The sequence below is a fragment of the Scyliorhinus torazame genome, chromosome 16 (assembly GCF_047496885.1).
Source record: "Scyliorhinus torazame isolate Kashiwa2021f chromosome 16, sScyTor2.1, whole genome shotgun sequence".
In the NCBI taxonomy this organism is placed as follows: Eukaryota; Metazoa; Chordata; class Chondrichthyes; order Carcharhiniformes; family Scyliorhinidae; genus Scyliorhinus; species Scyliorhinus torazame.
Genome location: NC_092722.1, coordinates 183,082,804 through 183,108,421, shown reverse-complemented (window position 1 = coordinate 183,108,421; position 25,618 = coordinate 183,082,804). Strand labels below are relative to the sequence as shown.

At 46.3% G+C, this 25,618-nt stretch overlaps 1 protein-coding gene across 3 annotated transcripts in view; it reads left to right on the top strand.

Moving 5' to 3' along the window:
- slf2 (SMC5-SMC6 complex localization factor 2) overlaps positions 1-25,618 on the top strand; it is a 154,777-nt gene that overhangs the window by 83,948 nt on the left and 45,211 nt on the right. For all 3 annotated transcript variants that reach the window (XM_072479571.1, XM_072479572.1, XM_072479573.1), the window contains 4 exons: positions 130-827; positions 6,732-6,774; positions 23,426-24,366; positions 25,407-25,480. In XM_072479571.1, the coding sequence (XP_072335672.1) occupies positions 130-827; positions 6,732-6,774; positions 23,426-24,366; positions 25,407-25,480 (1,756 nt within the window). The remainder of the gene's footprint in view (positions 1-129; positions 828-6,731; positions 6,775-23,425; positions 24,367-25,406; positions 25,481-25,618) is intronic.

The window sequence follows — 25,618 nt, the reverse complement described above, 5'->3', positions numbered from 1 at the left end:
CATACTTTGATTATTTGACTAATTCTCAGAACTAAACTGCAAACTAATTGTAAATAGTTAGCAAAATTGAACTTTTCTAGACTATTGTGCCCTTTCTTCTAACTCTTATTCCTTTTTTGTTCCACAAAGGAAAGGATAGATTAATTTTGGGCTCGCCTCGAAAAGCTGGTACATGTGACACCTCTGTATTACAGAATGCGGAACCAATCCACAGCCACAAGACACCTTCACTTAAATCCAAAAGATCCGTGCGTTTGCCCCCATCGCCTCAGAGAAGCCCTGTGCTAGAGGCTTTTATGAAAGGTGTCTTAAAGTCCGAGAATAAAGAAAGTATGGGAGGCGTAGTTAAATGCCAGGTTACTCAGCATCCTGGCTCTCCACGAGTGATCGTGCGAAGACTGTTTTTACCTTCAAGCCAGTATCCCTCTGAGGGTACAATAGTGCAAGATCAAGGAAAAAATGTTAAACTATCTTCTAACTCTGAAGCAACCTCTGCAATGCAAGATTTAAGTTCTAAATGCGACACGGGGGAGTATCAAAGAACTGCCTTGAGACGTAGCTCCTTACCAAACCAACATATTATATCGCCAACATCGTCGCTTGATGTTTTGAAGTATTCTAATGGTAGAGACAGTTCAGCAAGTACACCGTGGTATATGAAACTTCGCTTATCTCCTAGACGGCTCCAGCAGCAGCATGGATTATCCAATAATGATTTTCAGAACACACTTCAGGCCTATAAAAAGGCGCGAGAACTCCGGAAACTCCGGTTGCAAAAAGGAAAGCATTCTCCCCTCATTCCTTTTTCAGGAGGAACGCTAAAACAGGCAAGTAACCTAACCAGGACCCTTGTGGTTGTTCATCGTGTACGTGTGTGCCCTTGTGTGGTTTTGCCCAAATAAGAGTTTTGTTTACCATCCATTGAATCTATATCATGTTCCTGATCGTGACTGATTATAACTGAGATCATCCGACCTACATTCAGTTCTGGGATTGTGAGATTTAAAAAAATATATATATATTCAAATTTTCAACCCCCCCCCCAACAAAAAGAAAGAAACAAGAACACAACAATCAGAAATTATACATTGGATTTCCCCCATATACAATAACCCCCCATATAACATTTAAAAACACAAATCGGGAAAATCCCCCGAACTTCACCCAAACGCCACCCCAAAAGAACCCCCCTCCCCCCCCCCCCCCCCCGCCCTTGGGCTGCTGCTGCTGACCGCCTCCTAACGCTCCGCGAGATAGTCTAGGAACGGTTGCCACCGCCTGAGGAACCCTTGCACATATCCCCGCAAGGTAAACTTTATCCTCTCCAGCTTGATGAACCCTGCCATGTCATTGATCCAGGCTTCCACACTCGGGGGCTTTGCCTCTTTCCATAGTAGCAAAATCCTCCGCCGGGCTACCAGGGATGCAAAGGCCAGAATACCGGCCTCTTTCGCCTCCTGCACTGCCGACTCGTCCGATACCCCGAATAATGCCAATCCCCAGCTCGCTTTGACCCAGGCGTTCACCACCTTGGACATAGTCCTCGCAAAACCCATCCAGCACCGGGCACGACCAGAACGTATGGACGTGATTTGCCGGGCTCCCCGAGCACCTCCCACATCTGTCCTCCACCCCAAAGAACCTACTCATCCTCGCCCCAGTCATTTGCGCTCTGTGAGTAACTTTGAACTGTATTAGGCTGAGCCTGGTGCAAGAGGAGGAAGAATTAACCCTACTCAGGGCATCAGCCCACAGACCCCCCTCTATCTCCTCCCCAAGCTCCTCCTTCCACTTGCCCTTTAACTCCTCCACCGAGGCCGCCACCTCTTCCTTCAGCTCCTGGTAAATCGCGGAAACCTTGCCTTCTCCAACCCATATACCCGAAATCACCCTGTCCTGAATCCCACGTGCTGGAAGCAGCGGGAATTCCCTCACCTGCCGCCTCACAATGCCCTCACTTGCATGTACCTGAAAGCATTTCCCTGGGGTAGCCCAAACTTCTCCTCCAGCGCCTCTAGGCTCGCAAACGTCCCATCGATGAACAGGCCCCCCATTCTTCTAATCCCTGCCCGATGCCAGCTCCGAAAAACCCCATCCATCCTTCCCGGGACAAACTGATGATTCTCCCGAATCGGGGACCAAACCGAGGCTCCCACCTCGCCCCTGTGTCGCCTCCACTGCCCCCAGATCTATAGCGTCGTCGTCACCACCGGACTCGTGGTGTACCTTGTCGGCGAGAGCGGCAGAGATGCCATCACCAGCGCCCTCAGGCTCGTGCCCACACAGGACGCCATCCCTAGCCTCTTCCACACCACCCCCTCTCCCTCCATTGCCCACTTATGGATCATCGCCACATTGGCTGCCCAATAATAGCCACACAAATTCGGCAGCCCCCCCCCACTCCAGAAACACACTCTTCACCCTAGGGGTCTTATTCGCCCACGCAAATCCCATGATGCTCCTGCTTACCCGTTTGAAAAAGGCCTTGGGGATCATAATGGGAAGGCACTGGAACACAAAAGAGAAACCTCGGGAGGACCGTCATTTTGACCAACTGCACCCTACCCGCTTGTGAGAGTGGCAGCATATCCCATCTTTTAAAATCCTCCTCCATCTGCTCCACCAACCGCATCAAATTGAGCTTGTCCAGGGCCCCCCAACTCCTAGCTACTTGGATCCCTTGGAACCGAAACCTCCCTTCCGCCCTCTTCAGCGGTAGCTCGTCTATCCCCCCTTCCCTGGTCCCCTGAATGCACCACAAAGAGCTCACTCTTCCCTACGTTGAGTTTGTACCCCGAAAAGTCCCCAAATTCCCTAAGGATCCGCATGACCTCCGCCATCCCCTCCACCGGATCCGCCACATACAACCAGTCCCCTCCATTTCCTGGACTCCCTCAGTGCCATGGCCAGAGGCTCAATTGCCAGTGCAAACAACAAGGGGGACAAGGGGCACCCCTGCCTCGTCTCCCCGGTACAGCCAAAAGTACTCCGACCTCCGCCAGTTCGTAGCCACACTCGCCACTGGGGCTCTATATAGCAGCCTGACCCAACTGATGAACCCCTCCCCAAACCCAAACCTCCGCAACACTTCCCAAAGATACTCCCACTCCACCCGATCAAAGGCCTTCTCCGCGTCCATAGCTGCCACGACCTCCGCTTCCCCCTCCACCGAGGGCATCAAAATCACATTGAGGAGCCTCCGCACATTTGTATTTAGCTGCCTACCCTTCACAAATCCCGTCTGGTCCTCATGAATCACCCCCGGGGGACAGTCCTCGATTCTCGTAGCCAGCACCTTCGCCAGCAACTTAGCGTCAACATTGAGGAGGGTGATCGGTCTATACGACCCACATTGCAATAGATCCTTGTCCCGTTTCAAGATCAAAGAAATCAGCGCCCTGGACATTGTCGGGGGCAAGGTACCCCCCCCTCCCTCGCCTTATTAAAAGTCCTCACTAGCAACGGGCCCAGCAGACCCACGTATTTCCTGTAGAATTCAACCGGGAACCCATCCGGCCCCGGGGCCTACCCCGCCTGCATGCTCCCCAATTCTTTAACCAGCTCCTCCAGCCCAATCGGCGCCCCCAAACCAGCCACCTCCTGCTCCTCCACCCTCGGGAACCTCAGCTCATCTAGGAATCGTCGCATCCCCTCCTCCCCGCTGGGGCTCAGACCTGTACAAATCCCCATAGAAGTCCCAAAATACCTCTATTCTCACCGCACTCCGCACCGTATTCCCCCCTCTGTCCTTAACTCCACCAATCTCCCTCGCTGCCTCCCTCTTACGAAGCTGATGTGCCAGCATCCGACTCTCCTTCTCCCCATACTCATACATCGCCCCTTGCGCTTTCCTCCGCTGTGCCTCTGCTTTCCTCGTGGTCAACAGGTCGAATTCCGTCTGGAGGTTCCGTTGCTCCCTTAATAGCCCCTCCTCGGGGGCCTCTGCATACCTCCTGTCCACCCTTAAAATCTCCCCCACCAACCTCTCCCTCTCCCTCCCCTCTCTCTTCTCCCTGTGGGCCCTAATGGAGATTAGCTCTCCCCTGATCAACGCCTCCCAGACTACCCCCACCTGCACCTCCCCGTTGTCGTCGGCTTCCAAATATCTTTCAATACACCCCCGCACCCGCCCACACACCCCCTCATATGCCAACAGTCCCAAATCAAGGTGCCACAGCAGGCGTTGATCCCTCTCCTCCCCCAACTCCAGCTCTACCCAATGCGGGGCGTGGTCCGAGATGGCTATGGCCGAATATTCCGTTCCCTCCACTTTCGGGATTAGCGCCCTACTCAAAATGAAAAAATCTATCCGGGAGTAGGCTCTATGGACGTGGGAAAAGAAGGTAAATTCACTGGCCAACTGCCTGGCAAACCTCCATGGATCCCATCTGGTCCATAAACCCCCTGAGCACCTTGGCCGCAGCTGGCCTCTTACCCGTCCTGGACCTAGAATCCGACCCAGCATGCGTTTCATAAATTCGGCATCATCCCAATTCGGGGCATATACGTTCACCAGTACCACCCGCACCCCCTGCAACCTACCACTTACCATCACATATCGACCTCCATTATCCACTACAATATTTAGTGCCTCGAACGACACTCGCTTCCTTACCAGTATTGCAACCCCTCTGTTCTTCGCATCCAGCCCTGAATGAAAGACCTGCCCTACCCATCCCTTTCTCAGCCTAACCTGATCTGCCACCTTCCGATGTGTCTCCTGGAGCATAACCACGTCTGCCCCTTCAGTCCCTTTAAGTGCGCGAACACCCGGGCCTCCTTGACCCCCCCCAAACTAGCCTTCTCCTTTTCTAAGCCAGCCACGTGCCCGCGCCTCCCTCACCCTCCAGTCCCCCAGGCGGCGCTACCCCGCCCCGACTACCTCTCCTACTTCCAGCTCCCCTTTGGCCAATGCAGCAGCAACCCAGTCCGTCCGTCCGTCCCCCCCCGCTGCTAGATCCTCATCTAGCCATTTTGCTCCCCCATGACACTCCCGTAAGTCAGCTGACTCCTGCTGACCCCGGCCTCTCCCGCCATTCCATCGACCCCCCCGGTGTGAGAATCCCTCCACCCCTTGGCAGTCGGTGTGCGCTCCTCTCCAGCACCCCCCCGGCCCCGCCCCCATCCTTCCCTAACGTGGGAAAAAGCGCGTGCTTTCCTGAGCCTGCCCTGGCCCCTCTGGCGCAGCTTCTTTTTGCGGCCTTACACCAACTCCCCATCTCCGGGCCTCCACCCCGCCCCCCCCCCTCCCCCTCTTCCTCCGTGGGGCCCTGCCCCTCCAACACCGACGCCCACACTCTCCCACAGCCCCCACATCAAATCCCCAATGCAGTAAACACTGCAAACATCCACCCACGACAAACCCTCAATTAAAGTCCAACTTTTCAGTTTGTATAAAGTTCCATGCTTCATCAGGCGTTTCAAAATAGTGGTGCCGATCTTGGAACGTGACCCACAATCGCGCTGGCTGCAGCATCCCGAACTTCACCCCCTTCCGATGGAGCACCGCCTTAGCCCAGTTGAAACCAGCCCTCTTCTTAGCCACCTCCGCACTCCAGTCCTGGTAAATTCTGATCTCCGTGTTCTCCCACCTGCTGCTCCGCTCTTTTTTTGGCCCATCTCAGGACACACTCTCTTGTCCATAAAGCGGTGGAACCTCACCACTACAGCCCTTGGCGGCTCGTTGGCTTTGGGTCTCCTTGCCAGGACCCGATGAGCCCCATCCAGCTCCAGGAGCCTCGGGAAAGCTCCCGCGCCCATCAGGGAATTGAGCATCGTGCTCAAATGTGCCCCGGCATCGGGCCCCTCCACTCCTTCAGAGAGACCCAGAATCCGAAGATTCTTCCTCCTCGACCTATTCTCCAGGCCCTCAAATTTTTCCGCCCACCTCTTGTGCAGCGCCTCGTGCGCCTCCACCTTCACCGCCAGGCCCAAGATCTTGTCATCGTTCTCCGAGGCTTTTTGCTGCACCTCCCGGATCGCCGCCCCTTGGGCCTTCTGGGTCTCCACAAGCTTCTCAATCGCTGCCTTCATTGGCGCCAACATGTCTGTCCACAGCTCCTCAAAGCAGCGTTTAAGAAACTCCTGCTGCTCCTGCGACCACTGCGCTCACGCTGCTTGGTCTCCACCCGCCGCCATCTTGTTTTTCCTCCCTCACACTTTTCGCTGCACCAGGATCACATTTTTAACCGCTCCACTCCTGGTCCAATCCATATAATGTCGGGGGGACCTTGCTGTCACCTTCCCACACTGGAAGCTGTCGAACAATTGCCATTGGGGCCTCTCTGAAGAGCCCAAAAGTCTGTTCCCGGCGGGAGCTGCCGAACGTGCGACCTACCTAGGCATAGCCGCAACCAGACGTCCGGGATTGTGAGCTTAAGGTCATTGGAATCTGCAGTCAGCTTAAAGGGTGTTGTGGTGACCCAGTGGTTAGCACTGCTGCCTCACAGGGCTGAGGACCCACGTCACTGTCCCTGCGGAGTTTGCACATTCTTCCTGTGCATGCGTGGGTCTCACCCCCACAACCCAAAGATGTGCAGGGTAGGTAGATTGGCCACGCCAAAATTGCATTCACGTTTCCACTTTGTGACTATAACTAGAACCAGACATGAGTAATGAGCAGTGAACCTTCAGTTTCTTCATCTAGGAAGACTTGGTGTGGTACTTTGTCCATGCTGCGATATTGTTTTACCTCATGTCCTGCATTAACTGCTTTTTCTTTTTTCTTGCAGGCCAACTTGAGAGCCTATTCTCTGCCTTCAACTTCATTAACAGGTGCGTGAAACAATCACATCGAACTTAGAGTTGCTTTTATTTGGATGTGTTTGTGTCAGTGACCCAAATTGAACTTCAAAAGGCAAATGATATCAACCCATTAAAATTACTTCCCCACAGGGAGGCATGGTGACACAGTGGTTAGCACTGCTGCCTCATGGCGCTGAGGACCCGGATTCGATCCCGTCACTGGCCGTGTGGAGTTTGCACGTTCTCCCCGTGTCTGCATGGGTCTCACCCGCACAATCACGGAATCAGGGGTGTTTAGCACAGGGCTGAGTCGCTGGCTTTGAAAGCAGAGCGAGGCAGGCCAGCAGCATGGTTCAATTCCTGTACCAGCCTCCCCGAACAGGCGCCGGAATGTGGCGACTAGGGGCTTTTCACAGTAACTTCATTTGAAGCCTACTTGTGACAATAAGCGATTTTCATTTCATTTTTTTCACAAACCAAAGATGTGCATAGTAGGTGGATTGGCCACGTTAACTTGCCCCTTAATTGGAAAAAAAAGAATTGGGTACTCTAAATTTTAAAAAAAACTTCCCACATCCATGTAAAAATTACAAATGAGAGATTCTGCTGCTCTGAAATTTTCTTGGGATCTCCTTCATCTGGCTTGTTCTCAAGCCTAAAAATATTGCGCAACGTGAGTCATTCATTAAGATTAAAGTTTGTATGTCTTAAGGATTATCAAAGTTATTTTGTCATGTAATGGGGCAGTATCATTGTGCCTTGTTTGTTCCCACAGGCAGTTTAAATACTGCTGCATGCTCAGCTGTGGATCAGTGCTTCAGCCAGACCTAAATGTTCACCAGTTAAAATGGGGCTGGAGAACAGCCAAAGACACAATTGGAGAGTAATGTCTTTTTAGGCGTTTTGTGGAAGGTATGGTGATTTGGGGAGCATTTTAATAAATTAGGATGGCCTATGATCATTGTCAACCTTACAGGATTGCCCTGCACTCCAGGAATTAATTCCTGACTAATCTCCAAGACAGTGCAATGGGTCAGCCAGGGGGGGAAAAAAAAATCATTGGGCCATTTAAAAAAAAAATGTGTGTAATTTTTCCTTGCGCGCTTTCTGAAAAATATTTGGAGATGTGAGAGAATAAAGGCAGTTCAACTGACGGTCAAGAAATACCGAATCGAGGGGCTTGCTTTCCAATCGGTGCGGGATAGCGGGACAGTGCAAGGATGGATGTGTTGGGTGATGAACGTTGTTGGATGTTTGCTGGAAAGGGAGGGAATTTGGGGCTAAGGCGTCTTGTGGTGAAACCTCCAGGAATATGTTGACCAAGACTTATGGCAGCTCTGGTGCCATTGCTAAAAGATAAGCGTTTGGTAAAATTGAGGGAACCAGTAATAATTTAGATTTGATGGGGGACTTACAGCTGGAGAATTCATTTATAAGTTAAAGTAAAATAACACTATGTGGGGACGCAAAGACTGAAACCTTGATGTGAATATCAGAAAGGAACCTGTAGAGCTTGTCAAGAACAAGTAACATCTGTGTGTAGTTCTTCTGTTTATCTTTTAGCACTAAAGTAGAATACTATGGATGAAAATCTGAAGTTAAAAGAAAAATGCTGAAAATACTGTCCAGGTTTGGCAGCATTTGTACAGAGAGCAACACAGTTAACATTTCAGATTTTTATCGGATTTTGTGTTTGAAGTGACAGCCATGGCTTTGAGTTAGCATGCTCACCATACAGATACTTGCTCACATAATGTATGTACACTGACACTTTGCACCACCAGAGGTGCAGTCTTTTTGATAAGATCTTCAACTGAAGCTCTGTCCTCCCCTTCACGTCAACTTTATGAAGAACACTCGCGAATACGGACTCTCGTTTATCCTTCAGGCAGCATAATTAACATAGATAACCTGGTGATTATCACATCGCTATTTGTAGAATCTAAGCGTATTTCTCGGAAGCGCGCCGTTTGCTGGCGGCGGAATTCTATCTTCGTGCCGCCTGTCATTGGAATTTCCCGTTGAAACCACCCCACGCCACCGTGAAACCCCCTGGCAGGGGTGCATTGCGGGAAAAGTGAATCCCGACGACTGGAGAATTCTGGCCAGTATCGGTGGAAACAAATCTTCAGCCGTTGAATGAAATAGTAGAACAAATGGATAATGTATCGAGTATCTTGTACAGGATTCTTCCCTTTCAGCTTCTAACTCCATCTGACAACTTATCCATATTGACATTCATCATGACGTCTCGACATAGCTAGCTATTGGACCGGGTAGTAGCTTTACAGCTGAGTTCTTGCCTGACATGCCTGTGCACTTACAAAAGTAATGAGTTATTCATTATTGCTTGAAGCTTAAAGTTATTTGTAAATGACGATTCGCAACTCATTGTGAATTTTGTAACTTTTTTTCCCCTGACATTTCTGTAATGATGGGAATAGTTTAATAGTTCCCAGTGAAGCTATGTGATTTCACTTAAAACTGAAGTGAGAATGGAATGACACGTTTGATTTTGAACAACTTTCATGCGTCAGCCTAGAATGCACACTACTGAAGCACCTAAAATGTGAAATTTGATTTGAATTATTTAGCTTCAGAGTGATACTTTTCTCTATTTGGGACGCTCACATTTTTTATGTGCTGGCAATCAGGCTGGGGATGCCCTGCTTGGGTGTTTGAGGGGGGAAGTGGGCCATCCCATAGTCCGCTGGGGCTTGAGGGGAGGTCAGGGAGTCACATTGGGGGCCTGAGATATCTGGGTGCCATTTAAAAATGGTGTCCCAATCTCTCTCTACACCGAGGAGTTCCGGCAAGCGGAGCTCCTCCATGTACAAAATGGGGCTATGTGCGGCCCTGATCATGCGTTCCCCATTGCGGCCCCTTATCGTTAGCGAGTGATGGTTTATAGCCATCTGATTCTCGGCGCTGTGAGCAACGGGGAACATGCAACTGGGACAAAGAACAATGCAGCACAGGAACAGGCCCTTCGACCCTCCAAGCCTGTACCGGTCATGATACCAATCGTTGCCAAAACCCACAGCACTTCCTTGTGCCATATTAATGGGTGTTTCTCTGGTTGGCAATCAGTAGCTAGTGGTGTCCCTCAGGGATCAGTGTTGGGCCCACAACTGTTCACAATTTACATAGATGATTTGGAGTTGGGGACCAAGGGCAATGTGTCCAAGTTTGCAGACGACACTAAGATAAGTGGTAAAGCAAAAAGTGCAGAGGATACTGGAAGTCTGCACAGGGATTTGGATAGGCTAAGTGAATGGGCTAGGGTCTGGCAGATGGAATACAATGTTGACAAATGTGAGGTTATCCATTTTGGTAGGAATAACGGCAAAAGGGATTATTATTTAAATGATAAAGTATTAAAACATGCTGCTGTGCAGAGAGACCTGGGTGTGCTAGTGCATGAGTCGCAAAAAGTTGGTTTACAGGTGCAACAGGTGATTAAGAAGGCAAATGGAATTTTGTCCTTCATTGCTAGAGGGATGGAGTTTAAGACTAGGGAGGTTCTGCTGCAATTGTATAAGGTGTTAGTGAGGCCACACCAGGGGTATGGTGTTCAGTTTTGGTCTCCTTACCTGAGAAAGGACGTACTGGCACTGGAGGGTGTGCAGAGGAGATTCACTAGGTTAATCCCAGAGCTGAAGGGGTTGGATTACGAGGAGAGGTTGAGTAGACTGGGACTGTACTCGTTGGAATTTAGAAGGATGAAGGGGGATCTTATAGAAACATGTAAGATTATGAAGGGAATAGACAGGGTAGATGCGGGCAGGTTGTTTCCACTGGCGGGTGAAAGCAGAACTTGGGGGCATAGCCTCAAAATAAGGGGAAGTAGATTTAGGACTGAGTTTAGGAGGAACTTCTTCACCCAAAGGGTTGTGAATCTATGGAATTCCTTGCCCAGTGAAGCAGTAGAGGCTCCTTCATTAAATGTTTTAAAGATAAAGATAGATAGTTTTTTGAAGAATAAAGGGATTAAGGGTTATGGTGTTCGGGCTGGAAAGTGGAGCTGAGTCCACAAAAGATCAGCCATGATCTCATTGAATGGTGGAGCAGGCTCGAGGGGCCAGATGGCCTACTCCTGCTCCTAGTTCTTATGTTCTTATATCCCTCTATACCCATCCTATCCATGTGTTTGTCAAGATGCCTTTTGAACGCCGTTAATGTATCTGCTTCCACAACCTCCCCTGGCAACGCGTTCCAGGCACTCGCCACACTCTACGTAAAAAAACCTGCCTCGCACGTCTCTTCTAAACTTTGCCCCACAGACCTTAAAACCTATGCCCCCTGGTGACTGACCCCTCCACCCTGGGAAAGAGTGCCTGCCCATCCACTCTATCCATGCCCCTCATAATCTTGTGACCCCAATCAGGTCACTCCTCAACCTCCGTCTTTCTAATGAAAACAGTTCGAGTCTATTCAGCCTCTCCACATAGCTAACACCCTGCAACATTCTGGTAAACCTCCTCTGCACCCTCTCCAAAGCCTCCACATCCTGACAAAATCCACAAGTCATAAATCTTGCAAGCCTGCGCAGTCTGTGCAATTACAATTTTAGTAGAGTATTGGTGCAGTTTGGTGCATACCTGTGGACATGACCAGGCATTTCTTTTGCTTGGAATACTCAGAAGCAGCATTCTAATCCTGGATTTCCCCCCTGCCTCGGCTCCTCGGCTTCTGAAATTCTCATCCATGCCTTTACCCCCGGACTTGACTATCTGCCGCCCTCCCTTATTATATTCTGTAAACTTGGAGCTTATCTAAAATTCTGCTGCTAGTATCCCGATTCCTATGCTCAGTGGTCGACACTGTCTCCAAGTCAGGCAATACTTTGTTTCTCGTTGTTGTTTTTGAATTGCTCCAATACCTCGTGCTGTCTTTGTAACCTGCCCCAGGCCTACAACCCTCAGCCGTCTCGCACCACTCTTGGATCATCCCTGATTTTAACTACATCATCACTGCTAGTTGTACCTTCAGCTGAATAGGCCCCTGATATCTGGAATTCCCACCCTCACCCTCTGGACCTCTGATCCCCTTTAAGAGAGTTCTTAAAACTCCACCCGAAGCCTTCCTCTTCCACTAAACTTTGGCCACCTGTCCTCTTATACGTCACATTTTGGTAGTGCTCCTGTGAAGCATCTGTGGATGATTTACTACGTTAATCACTATATTAATTCAAGTTATTGCTGCTTATCTTCAAAATAGACGTTCGTTGCCTTCCAGTCAAGGCAAGCTCTCATTTTTTTGTTGAAGTGATTTAAAAAAAATTTAGAGTGCCTAATTCTTTCCCCCCTCCCCCCAATTAATGGGCAATTTAGTGTGGCCAATTCATCTACCTCCCCATCTTTGGGTTGTGGAGGTGAGGCCCACGCAGACAGTGGGAGAATGTGCAAACTCCATACGGGGCCGGGATCGAATTCGGGACCTCAGCGCATAAGACAGCAGTGTTGAAGTGATCCTGACACAATATAGTCATAAATACTCCAAAATTGAGGATTCCAAGAGCCGCTGGGACAAAAGGGGTTCCTGGTAAAATGATTTGTGCAGCTTTCGGTTAAAGGGATGAGCTTGACAAATGTTTTTTTTCTGTTGAGATGTAGAGATACTTGATAAGACAGTGTATTCGTGAAGCTTGATAAATTGTGCGATTTTAAAAATTAAAAAAAAAAATTATTAAAAAAAATTTAAAAATCTTTTTTTTTTTTTCTGGATACTTGCAGATAAGATTTGGAAAAAAGTGAGGATTTTTCACAGAATATGTTTCCTCAAGCCCTTAAAAAAACAAAGCACAAGTATATGTTGCATCAAAAGCCAATGACTAGACATTAAAGTTTTCCCAAAGAACAAAAATAATCAGCAGTTTGTGACCTGCTCAATGATGGTTAACTCAAAATGTTGGGAATTCCTTAATCCTGCCTTGGGAAGTCTTCAGCCCCAATCTGTCTGGAGTGTTTGCCTGGCAAGCGAACACACAAATAAATTGGAGATATGCCTTTTGTTGCTTGGCTGGGCAAAAAGTAACCCCACCCCACTGCCCCAAATTTCCATTTTTACCAAATTCTCACATTTACACTCCAGGTTAAATTTCCATTTTTACCAAATTCTCACATTTACACTCCAGGTTGTTCTGTGACCACTCTGAACTATTCTGAGCTTACTCCTGATTCTCTCAGAATACAGGGAGGTGGATTGATGTTATGTGCAAGTTGGGACAAAATGATAATCGCTTATTGTCACAAGTAAGCTTCAATGAAGTTACTGTGAAAAGTCCCTCGTCACCACATTCTGGCGCCTGTTCGGGGAGGTTGGTACGGGAATTGAACCCGCCCTGCTGGTCTTCTGCATTACAAGTCAGCTGTTTAACCCCTAATAAGTGCACTGATTCGGGAAGGTTAGGTGAACACTCAAATAAAATGGAGACATGCCTATTTTCTAAGCCAAAGTTGCTTGGCTGGGCTTTCATCTAAATTCTTTTAGGATACAGGGAGGTGGTTTGATGTTTTGTGAAAGTTGGACAAGATAAACTGCACTGATTCGGGAAGGTTAACTTGATATTATTTGTACTATGCAAAATTGTTGTTGAATGAGGTATGTTAGTTAGGCTGATTAATTCATCAGAGAGAGAAAAAAACACTTAAATGTTTTATTCTCCTATTGTCTTTTAAACAGTTTGCCTGTTGAAAGATAAGGGAGGCACAGTATCTCATTTTATATTTGCCAAATGGAACGCAGTATATTTCCTGGACTAATGTTGTTAGATTAGTACCATATGCATGTATGTGCTAGACCCAAATTTGAAAGCAGGATTTATCTCTAGGGCGAACAAATGGATATGATTCTTGAAAATTATTGTGGAAACAAATATGAATTATTCTATAACCTCAAACAGTGAGCAACAGCTCCCAGGAGTAAGCTCAGAATAGTTGACAGAGTGGTCATAGAACAACCTGTAGTGTAACAAAGTGCAAATGTGGGAATTTGTTAAAAATTGAAATTTGGTGCAGTGGGGTGGGGTTGCTTTTTGCCTTCAGTACATATTGTGGTTTGTATATGCTTGAGGCAGTAAGCATTTAAAGTTTTGTCCAGTGTTTTGGTGCTCAGTTAGTGTGATTTAAAGTTTAAAAGGAAAAAGTGGGACAGCTACTAAGATAGTAAATTTAAGTAAGGCTGACCTCAATGCAAATGAGGATCTTTGCCAATTGAAAAGATTGAAATACTAGGTCTAAAAACACCTATGTAGGATTGTGTTCCGGGGTAATAGGGGAGGACCTGATGGGATTTGGAAGGGACGACACCTGACGTCCAACATTAGGCGGCTCCTAAATGTAATGATGATGCCTGCAGAGGGGCGCGAGGTCGAGGTGTGTTTTTGAAAACTCACCACTATTATTAGAAGTTCCCTTATACCAAAAAGGGCCGACATTTTAATGGTGATCAGGGATTCTCACTCCCCGACTCCGATACGGGCTTCAGTGGGTGCTATTCAGGTCAAACTATATTTTCAAGTTATCCCCCAGTATAACCCATACCTTCACCGAAGATTTCATCTACTTACCACTTAGTAGCATCGATCCTAGGTCCCGCATTGTTAAGTAAGTAAAGTAGACTAATAACCACTGTTTCAGGTTAAAACTTTTAAGTTATTTTATTATTATATATGTTTTTCTTTTTAAAAGATGCAATCACTGTCTTTACAGAAAAGTAAAAAGATCTTGCTTCTGGATCCTTCTGGTTGGTTTAAGGGACCTTCAGGCCCAACTTGACAATCAATCTTCTTTAAAGTCTGGTCTTCTTTAGATGTATTCGCTGATGAGCTCGGTTGCTGTGTCCTATCTTTCCCATGTACAGAGCTAAGAGAGCTATCTCTGAGCTGACTCTGGCTCCTCTTTAAATTCTAGTCTTCCTTAGATGTATTAGCTATTTTAGCTCGGCTGCTTTGCCCTGTCCATTTCCCATGGCCGAGCTGACTGTAATCTGACTCTAGCTGCCTGTTCCTTCTCTGCTTCTCTCTCTCTCTCCCTCTGTGTTCTGGTTCTGCCTGCTATCCCCTTTCTTCGGGTTTATATTCTCTTTCTAACAGTTACGTTTTTATGACGTTATTGTAAAGTAACTCTTATTTTCTTTGATTGTAAAAAGTATCTTTGATCTAAACCTTTTAATCCAACTAAGTATTCTTTTTGACATGACTTCATCTCATCGATCTGATTACATTGTTTCCTTTGTGATGTTCAAAATGCTTTGACTTCAAGAGGTGTTACCTTTAATTCCTGTCATTCTATAGTTTTATTTTCCAATTGTGTCCTCAGCTCAATTTTGACTTTGATTTTGGCTTTGAATTATGTTTCTCGTAGACTGATAGTCTCCAGTTTTCTTTAATTTACCTGGTATTAGCAAATTTTCACACCTAGAATTATCACCAAATTCAACTGAACCTCATCCATTCTTTTCCAGATCCTTACTAAGATAGTTACTTTCAATGAAGGTGTAAGCCATTGTTTTTGGCTTCATTCAAAATCCTGCTTGTCTTGTTTGCTAATTCTGCTTGACCAAGGCTATCTGCATTTTACAATCCTTCCCTGACAGCTGCTATTAACCCTTTGTGGGATCTTTCCCTGTATCCTCTCATGTTTCTCTCAGACCAGATATTGCCAGACTTCCATGTTTCAAATGACATATCTTTCCATATTATCAATTACAGGTGGTGGTATCCATGGATGCAGAAAAGGCCTTTGATTGGGTGGAGCGGAAGTATTTGTGGGATGTCCTGGGAAGGTTTGGGCTTGGGCAGGGATTTGCGGATTGGGTCCAGTTGCTATATCAGACACTGGTGGCGAATGTAAGGACAAACAGTTGGATCAGAATATTTTAGTTTGTGTCGGGGGACGAGACCGGGGTGTCCACTCTCCCCACTACTGTATACCTTGCCATAGAGCCTTTGGCAATGACTCTGCGAGCATCGAACATTTGGCGGGGGATAGTGAAAGATGGGCGGAACATAGGGTCTCGCTCTAGACGATGATTTGCTCCTTTATATAACAGACCCATTGGGGGGTAATTGCAGGAATTATGGGGATACTGGAGGAATTTGGTTGGTTCTCGGATTACAAGCTGAATTTGAAAATGAAAATGAAAATCGCTTATTGTCACAAGTAGGCTTCAAATGAAGTTACTGTGAAAAGCCCCGGTCGCTACATTCTAGCGCCTGTTCAGGGAGGCTGGTACGGGAATTCGGGCAAGAGTGAGGTTTTTGGGATCCAGGCAAGGGGGCAGGAGAGGAGACTGAGGAAGATGCCGTTCAAAGTGGTGGGAGGGAGTTTTAGGTACCTGGGGATTCAAGTGCCACGGGACTGGGGTCAGCTTCATAAACTAAATTTGGGCAGGTTGATTGAGCAAATGAAAGGGGGCTTCCGTAGGTGGGATGTGCTCTCGCTGTCATTGGCGGGGAGGGTACAGACTGTGAAAATGACAGTCCTCCCGAGATTGCAGTTTGTGTTTCAGTGTCTTCCAATCTTCATCCCCAATTACAGGCGGTGGCAACCGTTCCTAGAATATCTCGCGGAGCGTTAGAAGAAGGTCGGTCAGCAGCAACCCTGGGGGGTGGGGGGGGGAGGAACGAGAGATTGTTTGAGGGGATGGACGAGCGGGAGATGGCATGGAGGGTGGGGAGAAACGGTACGTGCGGCCAAGAGCCAGTGTATAAAGCTATGTAAATATACCATCTTGCCATGTATATATCTTGCTCGGAGATTTTGCGCTATTTTGTTACGGGAGGGGGGGGGTTATTGTTTGTCAGGGGGAAAAATTGTGTTGTTAAAAAATCTTAATAAAAAATATTTTAAAAAAATAAATTAAAAAATCTTCATCCCCAAGGCATTTTCTAGGAACATGAATGCGGCGAGCTCGGGTTTTATGTGGGCCAGGAGAGCTCTGAGGGTGAAGAAGGTCCTTCTTCAGCGGGGGTGCGGGGAGGGGGACTTGGCCCTTCCGAACTTTAGTAATTACTACTGGGCGGCTAATATATTATTGGTTAGGAAATGGGTAGTGGGGGCTCGGTCGGTGTGGGAGCGAGTGGAGGCGGCACCTTGCAAGGGCATGAGTCTGAAGGCTATGTTTTTAAAAATAAATTTAGAGTACCCAATTCATTTTTCCAATTAAGGGGCAATTTAGTGTGGCCAATTCACCTACCCTGCACATCTTTTGGGTTGTGGGGGGCGAAACCCAACCAAACACGAGGAGAATGTGCAAACTCCACAAGGACAGTGACCCAGAGCCGGGATCGAACCTGGGACCTCGGCGCCGTGAGGCAGCGGCACTAAACACTGCGCTACCGTGCTGTCCTGTCTGAAGGCTTTGTTAAGGCCCGCCGGCTCGGTACTCCACAAGCCCAGTGGTAGTGGCAGCCCTGAGAGTGTGGGGGCAATGGAGGCAGCACATGAGACTGGAGGAGGCGTCGGTGTGGTCACTGATCTGTGATCACCGATTCGCTCCAGGGGGGCTAGATGGGGGCTTCATAGGGTGGCAGGGGGCAGGGATTGAGAGATTTGGAGATCTTTTCATTGAGGAGGGTTTCTCGAGCCTGGAAGAGCTAGAGAAGGAGTTTGAGCTGCCGAGTGGGAAGGGGCTCCAGTACCTGCAGGTACGGGATTTTGTTCGGAGGCAGGTCCCGAGCTTCCCTCGCCTACCACTAAGGAGACTACAGGATAAGGTGATGTCAAAAATAGGGGTTGGGGAGGGGAGGGTCTCGGAAATATACAAGGAACTGATGGAGTGGGAAGGGGTTCCGTTTGGGGAGGTGAAGAGTAAGTGGGGGGAAGAGCTGGGAGGGGAGTTGGAAGTCAGGTTATGGGAGAAGGCCCTGAGGAGAGTCAATGCATCCTCGTCGTGTGCCAGGCGTAGCCCGATCCAGTTCAAGGTGGTCCACAGGGCTCATATGACTGGCCCGGATGAGTAAGTTTTTTGAGGAAGGTGTGGGGGAAGTCCAGTGAACTATGTATACCTGTTTTGGGCGTGTCCGAGGCTGAGGGGATTTTAGCAGGGGTTTTCAGATGTCATGTCAAAAGAGGTCCTGGAAGGGAGGGTGACTCCGTGTCCAGAGGTGGCAATATTTGGGATGTCGGAAGATCCGGGAGCCCAGGGAGGGAGAGAGGCGACATTTTAGCTTTTGCCTCCCTGCTGGCCCGGTGACAGATTTTGCTGGAACGGAGGGATTTGGAGCCTCCAAATTCGGGGGTTTGGGTCAGTGACATGGCAGGGTTTCTTACGCTAGAGACAATTAAGCTTGCCGTAACAGGTTCATTACAGGTGTTCGCTCAGAGGGGGCAGCCATTCATCGACTTCTTCAAGGAGAATTGACCATTAGCAAGGTGGGGAGAGGGGAGGAGGCTTGGAAATGACGAATAAGGGCACGGAATCTAATGTGTGGGTAGTTAGGGTTTAGGGCTGGGGGGAGTTGTGTATGTTATTGTGGTTTTTTTTGCGTGTGTTGGATCTCTCTGTTTAAAGTGTGAAAATGTTAAAATTATAAATGCCTCAATAATATATTTTCTAAAAAAAAAAAAGCACCTATGTGAGTTTCACCCCCACAACTAAAATCCCATTTTATTAGAGAATGTTACTTGAAGTAGAAAATAACTGACATTGAATTTTTTTTTTGCAGAAGATTTTATTATACACAGTATTGTATAAAAGGGGTCAGCCATTTAGGACTGAGCTGAGGAAAAATCTCTTCACTCAGAACGGTTGTAAATCTTTGAAGTTCTGCATCTCAGAGAGCCATAAATGCTCAGTTATTGAGAATACTCAGATTTATGGACACCAAGAGAACTTTGGAATACACAGATAGTGCAGGAAAAGATGAGCAAGGTTGAGAAGACAGGCCTTTGAGATGGGAAGCGAAGACTTGAAGGGCCAAAAAACCTATTCCAACTCCATTTTTATAATTTTAAAAATAAAAAGAGTACCCAATTTATTCTTTTCCAATTAAGGGACAATTTAGCGTGGCCAATCCACCTACCCTGCACATCTTTGGGTCGTGGGGGCGAAACCCACGCAAATACAGGGAGAATGTGCAAACTCCACACGGACAGCAACCCGGGATTGAACCTAGGACCTTGGCGCCGTGAGGCAACAAAGCATTTTTTATATTAAAAAAAAAAATATATATATATATTTATTAAAGTTTTTCAACAAATTTTCAACAACCCCCCCAAACAAAAATAAAGCAACAAGAACACAAGTAGAAATTATATCCTGGATTTCCCCATGTACAGTAACCCCCCTTATAACAGTAAACAGCACAAATAGTGGGGGAAAAAACACCTTTACCCAAACACGCCCCCCTGCCCCTGGGCTGCTGCTGCTGCTGACGACCTCCTAACGCTCTGCGAGATAGTCTAGGAACGGTTGCTACCGCCTGAGGAACCCCTGCACAGACCCTCGCAAGGCAAACTTTATCCTCTCCAGCTTGATGAACCCTGCCATTTCATTGATCCAAGCTTCCACACTAGGGGGCTTCGCATCCTTCCATAGTAGCCAAATCTTCTGCCGGGCTACCAGGGACGCAAAGGCCTGAATACCGGCCTCTTTCGCCTCTTGCACTCCTGGCTCGTCCGATACCCCAAATAATGCTAATCCCCAGCTCGGCTTGCATTTTTTAGATTCTTAAGTGTTCTAAATAATTGTTCATGTATGTATACCTATTTGTGCAAGATGGGTAGCATTATCTTGTGATTGTGCACCTGAGCAGATACAGACTTAAGCTGTACCAACTATATTGCCACAGTGTACCTGCAAATAAATGCTAGCTTCGCCAGCAATGCCCACATCCTGTAAATGAACAAAGAAATAAACTGTGATGTAGAAATAGTGTCAAATTTCTCCATATACCCAAAAGGAAGCAAGTGTAAGATAACACGCTGAACAGAAATGTTGAAAGAATGGAGTCTCTAATGCAGAATAAACAAATTCTTACCTTTCTCGCATGTCTGGAAGGTGTGGCCATCATAATCTGTTAAATAAATGATTACATGTCACAGCTGCTACCCCCATTTATATTTCCTTCCCTATCTGTGACACTTTCAAAGTATTATCTTTGCACATTCTAGTAGAAGAAATAGTAGGTAATATTAACCATAATGTTTCTTTGCTGTAATTTTTGTTGGTAGGGATGGATATTTGATAAAGATTTACAGAATGTTGTGGTTGAGTTGTGTGTGCCAGCAGCACGGCTATCTTGTGCATCTCACACAAGGTTTTTAGTACTTATTGGCGATTGATTAGTAACCTGAAGATCAAACTTAATTTCTCATCCAGAACTCCCACAAGTTCAGTTATAATGTTTGAATTGATGAATGTGTTTTTCCAACTTCTGGATGTTAGCCAACAATGGACGAACAAAATCTGAGCAGGCATGGGAATGATTTAACAATTTGACTGTCTTGTTTGTAACTGATGTGTATGGGCTATAAAATGACTCGCTTCAAGTCTTCACTGGAGGTCACGTGGTGGAAAGGAGCCCGGAAATGTTTAATAATGTAAAACTGTTTCATGAAAGAGTAATTGCATAGGAAAGCGAAACTGAAAGAACATTACGGAAGGATTTAATTAGACGGGCATTGTAGCAGGTGAAAGTAACCAGAAGTTTATGTATCTCAGCCTAAATACTTAGTCTTTTGTTTCACATCAGTGGTGCTAAATACTTTGTTTAGTTTCTTGAACAAAAAAGAGAACCAGGGTGAAAAGTTGGGTTTTAGAAACAACTGAATACTTTGAGGATAGCTGGACACCCGCATCCATTATACTATATTAGCAGACCTGGAGTTTCCTTCAACGATGACCCTGTTGCAAAAAATGCGAGTCTGTGCAAGTTTAAGTGGTAAGAATTGAGCAATAATGGCTTTATTGCCTGTGTACTCCTTTTCAGTTTTCTTATGTACGATAATGGTGGAAGTATGTTCTTGAAGGTGGAAGTGCGCAGTCAGCTATGTCAAAGAAATATTGAGAAACCAACCTGCATTCAGTTTGCCTTGTAATAATAGGCCTGTAGAAAATGGCCACTGTATGAGACGTTCCTCTTTCAGCTTCCCCTCTCCAAATGTTGTTTGTCATACATGGGGCATCCTGTTTTCCTGCTAACATTGGGTGACCTTTTCAAGTACACACAAAGTAATGAAAAAGACAAGTGTCTGTGACATTTTCTGAAACATACATGTATTTATTTGCTCAAGTTCAGCTGTTTGAATTTTGTTTCTGCAAGGTGCAGACTTGCCCTATTAGATTTGGCTGGGGATGTGGGGAATAGAGTCCTGAATTGTAAACTGGAGAACAAAGTTGACAGTAGTTAGTTTATACTGTTGGATGATTTACTATCAATCTAGTGAGTTGCTTTGGACACAATATCAATGCTAGTTATACCGGGGAGTGGTCTCCCCTGTATTCATAGATCATTGATCATAGAATGATAGAATTTACAGTGCAGAAGGAGGCCAGTCGGCCCATCGAGTCTGCACCGGCCCTTGGAAAGAACAGCCTACTTAAGTCCACACCTCCACCCTATCCTAACCCCACATTATCCTCGTAACCCCACCTAACAATTTGGACACTAAGGGGCAATTTAGAATGGCCAATCCATCTAACCTACAAGTCTTTGGACTGTGGGAGGAAACCAGAGCACCAGGAGGAAACCCACGCAGACACAGGGAGAATGTGAAAAACTCCGTACGGACAGTTACCCGGGACTGGAATCAAACCCGGGTTCGTGGTGCCGTGAGTCAGAAGTGCTAACCACTACGCCACCATTCTGCACCTTCTGCTTGCATTTAAAAAAAAATGAAAATTTAGAGTACCCAATTATTTTTTTTCCAATTAAGGGGCAATTTAGCGTGACCAACCCACATACCCTGCACATCTTTGGGTTGTGGGGGCGAAACCCACGCAGACACTGGGAGAATGTGCAAACTCCACATGGACAGTGACCCAGGGCCGGATTCGAACCCGGGTCCTCAGCACCGTGAGGCAGCAGTGCTAACCACTGAACCACCGTTCTGCACCTTCTGCTTGCATTATTAACCTGATTTTAATAAATCAGAGATTTTGGAAAACGTTCTAATGGATTTTTGAATGCTTGTTTTCATGAGGGGTTCAGGAGAGCTGCTGGTGGGTATTGCTGGCTAAGGTGTGAAGTGCTGTGAACTCTTTCGCTTTCTCCAGTTCATCCATTTCTCCTTTGCTAAAATAATTTTGATTCCTGGTCTAACAAAGCCTTGATTTATAAAAAAACAAACTATCCTGGTTTTCAAATTCTTCCACTGTTTCCACCCCCCACCCCCACCACCCACCACCACCCATCTCTTGTTGTATTCTCCAACTCTATAACCCTCCAAGATCCTGCACTTCAATTTTTATTGTCTCCTTACGGTTCCTTGGCTCGAAGCTCTACAATTCTTAAATTGCTCTGCCTCTCTACCTTTAAAATGATCCGCTTTTGGCCATCTGACCTAATATCTCCTTAGATGGCTTTGTGTCAAATTTTCTTTCATTGCTTCCATGAAGCATCCTGGGATTTACTGCATTAATGGCGTGGTATTGAAAATGTTTCTCATTACTATTTTCTGTCTGATTTAAATACCCTTTTAATTTTTCTTTCCTAGTTTCTTCATTCCTGTTGATTCTATAATTTAGCTATGTATTATTTTACATGATCTCTTCTAATTAGCTGTTGTATTCTGCCCCCCCATCCTGTAGTTATATATCAGTTGGATATTAATTGTGGTGGTTATTAGTTAGGGTCTCACATGTACTACTTTGCAGCTCCCTGGTATGCACTTTGTCACTGCAAATAAAGCATCCAAGTGTATAGATGCTAGGCTGCGGTGTGTTATCCTTTTAATACCTCGCTTTCCAAGTTCTGATGACCCCTAAATACTCAACATTTCCTATTATCCGTTCTCCCCCCGGAATCTTTACAGGTGCCAGCTTATGGGGTTGAGGTTTGCACATGCTCTGAAGCCTTAAAGTGGAAGAAGCAGGATAAATAAAATGGGACATTAGTGCGGATTTTCCACTTCCTGCAAACTTTGCTTTTTTTCTTTTTTAAAAATAAATTTAGAGTACCCAATTATTTTTTTTCTCCCAATTAAGGGGCAGTTTAGCGTGGGAAATCCACCTAACCTGCACATCTTTGGGTTGTGGAGGTGAACCCCACGCAAACACGGGGAGAATGTCCAAACTCCACATGGACAGTGACCCAGGGCCGGTATTCTCACCACTGTGGACAGCAGTGCTAACCACTGTGCCACATGCCACCTGCTTTATTTCTAACCGCATTGACCAAAATTTGCTTTGCAAGTCTTGTTGACTCTATTTTTAGTGCGGCACAGTGGCCCAGTAGTTAGCATTACTGCCTACAGAGCTGAAGACCTGGGTTCGATCCCGGCCCTGAGTCACTGTCTGTGTGGAGCTTGCACATTCTCCCCATGTCTGCGTGGGCTTCACCCCTACAACCCAAAAGATGTGCAGGTTAGGTGGATTGGCCACGCTAAATTGCCCCTTAATTGGGTAAAAATAATAATTGGGTACTCTAAATTTATATTTAAAAAAAAAAACTTTTAAAATGTTGTTTCTATTTGAATGACAGCTCAAGTATTTTTTTGATCTGTTTGCTTTCTAGGGGATGACGCACGATCTACACAGAAGGAATCTGTCCTGAAGCTTGTAACAAAAACGCTGCCTTCTGGCTCGCTTGTCCTAGAAAAGAATATTTGCAGTACAGAGGCAGTCCGGCGGCACCATTCCTTCCCTCCATGTCCTGGGAGGAAATATTCGAGCTACCCTGCAAGCTTGCCTGTCTCGCGTTCAAAAGAGAAACGGAAATGCAATTTGCGACATGACATCCAGAAGAAGAAACGAATCTCCCTGTCTCAACATTTAGATGCAACTTTTCATAAGAAAAGCTGTGAAAGCAGAATCACTGAGAAATATAGCAGTGGTATGACTGAAACAAAGTGCAATGGAGTGCTTAAAGATCACAACAATGGTGTTTTGGAAAATGAGGACCCATCACTGGAGGCCGATGAATTTCCAGATTCTCACAGTTGCTTACCTTATGATTCATTACTAGATGAGGAAATATCCAGGCACACCACTCCGAATTCGTTTGTGAGGTTACCCGCAGAGGAGAAGTCCAAGGGTGTCCTAGACAGTGCCATTTCTTCAAAAGAAAATCGATCTGGACTCTTAGGTAGGCACAGTCTGGTACCCTTTGACAGCAAAAGAACACAAAGACATGAATCCAGCTCTTTAACTATTTTACCGTTGGATGAGGAAAGTAGACCCTTACCCTCTCAAGAGAAGAGACAGTTGGAACGGTCCAGTCCTGTCCGGTTATCAGACAGCGGTAAAGGAACGGAGAGGAAACTAAGGGACAGTTACAATAGTGTGGACAGTGACAATGAGGTCTGCTGTAATTTAGACAGTGATGAAGAAGATGAAATATTGATGACTTTGGATGATCTCCTAACTTTACGTAACAAACCGGTATCTGCTACACCAGAAAAACCTGGGATCTCCTTTCAGTTGTCTGCCCCTAACACACCAACAGCATGGCCGACTGTGAGTTTGTACACATTTCATTAAATTTATGCCATCCAGCATCTAAGAGGCTCAATTGACTCACGTTGTTTTCAACCGTTCCTATGGTCTCCTTATTCTCACTTGCTTTTAGCTCTCTGGTGTGATTTAAACATGGTTTGGATTAACAATTGAAAAACCAAAGCTGTTTCAGGCTGAAAGTTTCTGTATTGGCAGGAGGGTAGAGAGGTTGAATGAAAGACAAAAATGTAGCTCTAGTATCAGTTGGCCTAAACAGAATTATTTTTACTTGCAAGTGAAAGTTTATTTTTGCAAGGACATTGTTAATGTCCAGCAGTGATGAGCGTAGGTTCACTTGACTAACTTCTGGAGAAGTTGGTTCCAGTTGTACGTGACCAAAAGCGTGTAGTGTGAACATTGTATGACCAACAACGTAAAAGCATTTCAGCCAGCCATCGTAATAATCGGCAAACCTTTTGAACTGAGTTGTAAATATTAGGTTTGATTCTCTGCCTGGGCCCAGCTGCTGCGGCAGTTGTGACACCACTCACCCTGAGGCAGTTATCAACAGGGCTCATGCTGTTGACTGCTGCTTAACCTGTGCAAGAATGTAGAGTGCAGGTGCTGTCTTTCTAAAGCCTGCAAGAGTTTCAAAGCCAAGGTACTGGGAGACCTGCAGAGATAGAGTTTCTGATTTGCCCCTTTCCACCTGGGGTGCATGTCATTGCCAAATGTCTGGAGATCTTGGGTGTTGGTTGGCAATGCCCAAGTGTGTGCAAGGGGGTATTGTTGAAGTCAAACCAGCTAAAGCCACGCACTCACCACAGGACTAGTCAAGTTCCAACAACTTGGGTGTGTCACCATTCTGACTATTGTCAGTACTGTGAGACATATGATAGCACAGGGATTGGGGTATGAAATTGATTTCAGGGCAAAAAAAGAAACCCAATCCTCATGTGTCCTCGGCCCACGCAACTTGCCTTGTTTTACCAGCGCCAAAGGATATTTTAAAATGCAGTTCATCTTCCTATTTCCTCATGATTGTGTCTTTTGAATTTCAGCTCAGAAATATCAGACAGGCAAATTATTCCAACAGTTTTGATCGCCTCCTTAAAGAAAAGCAGCAGTCTGAGGGGTGAGTTTTATTTAGCCAGGCTACTCTTGTATGTTTAAAGCTTTTGTTTTTATTTGCCATTTAACAGCTGAGGTTCAAAGCTCTTTCCAAGGCCCAACCTTTTTGATCTCCTCTATTCCATGGCTAAGGATCCATTTT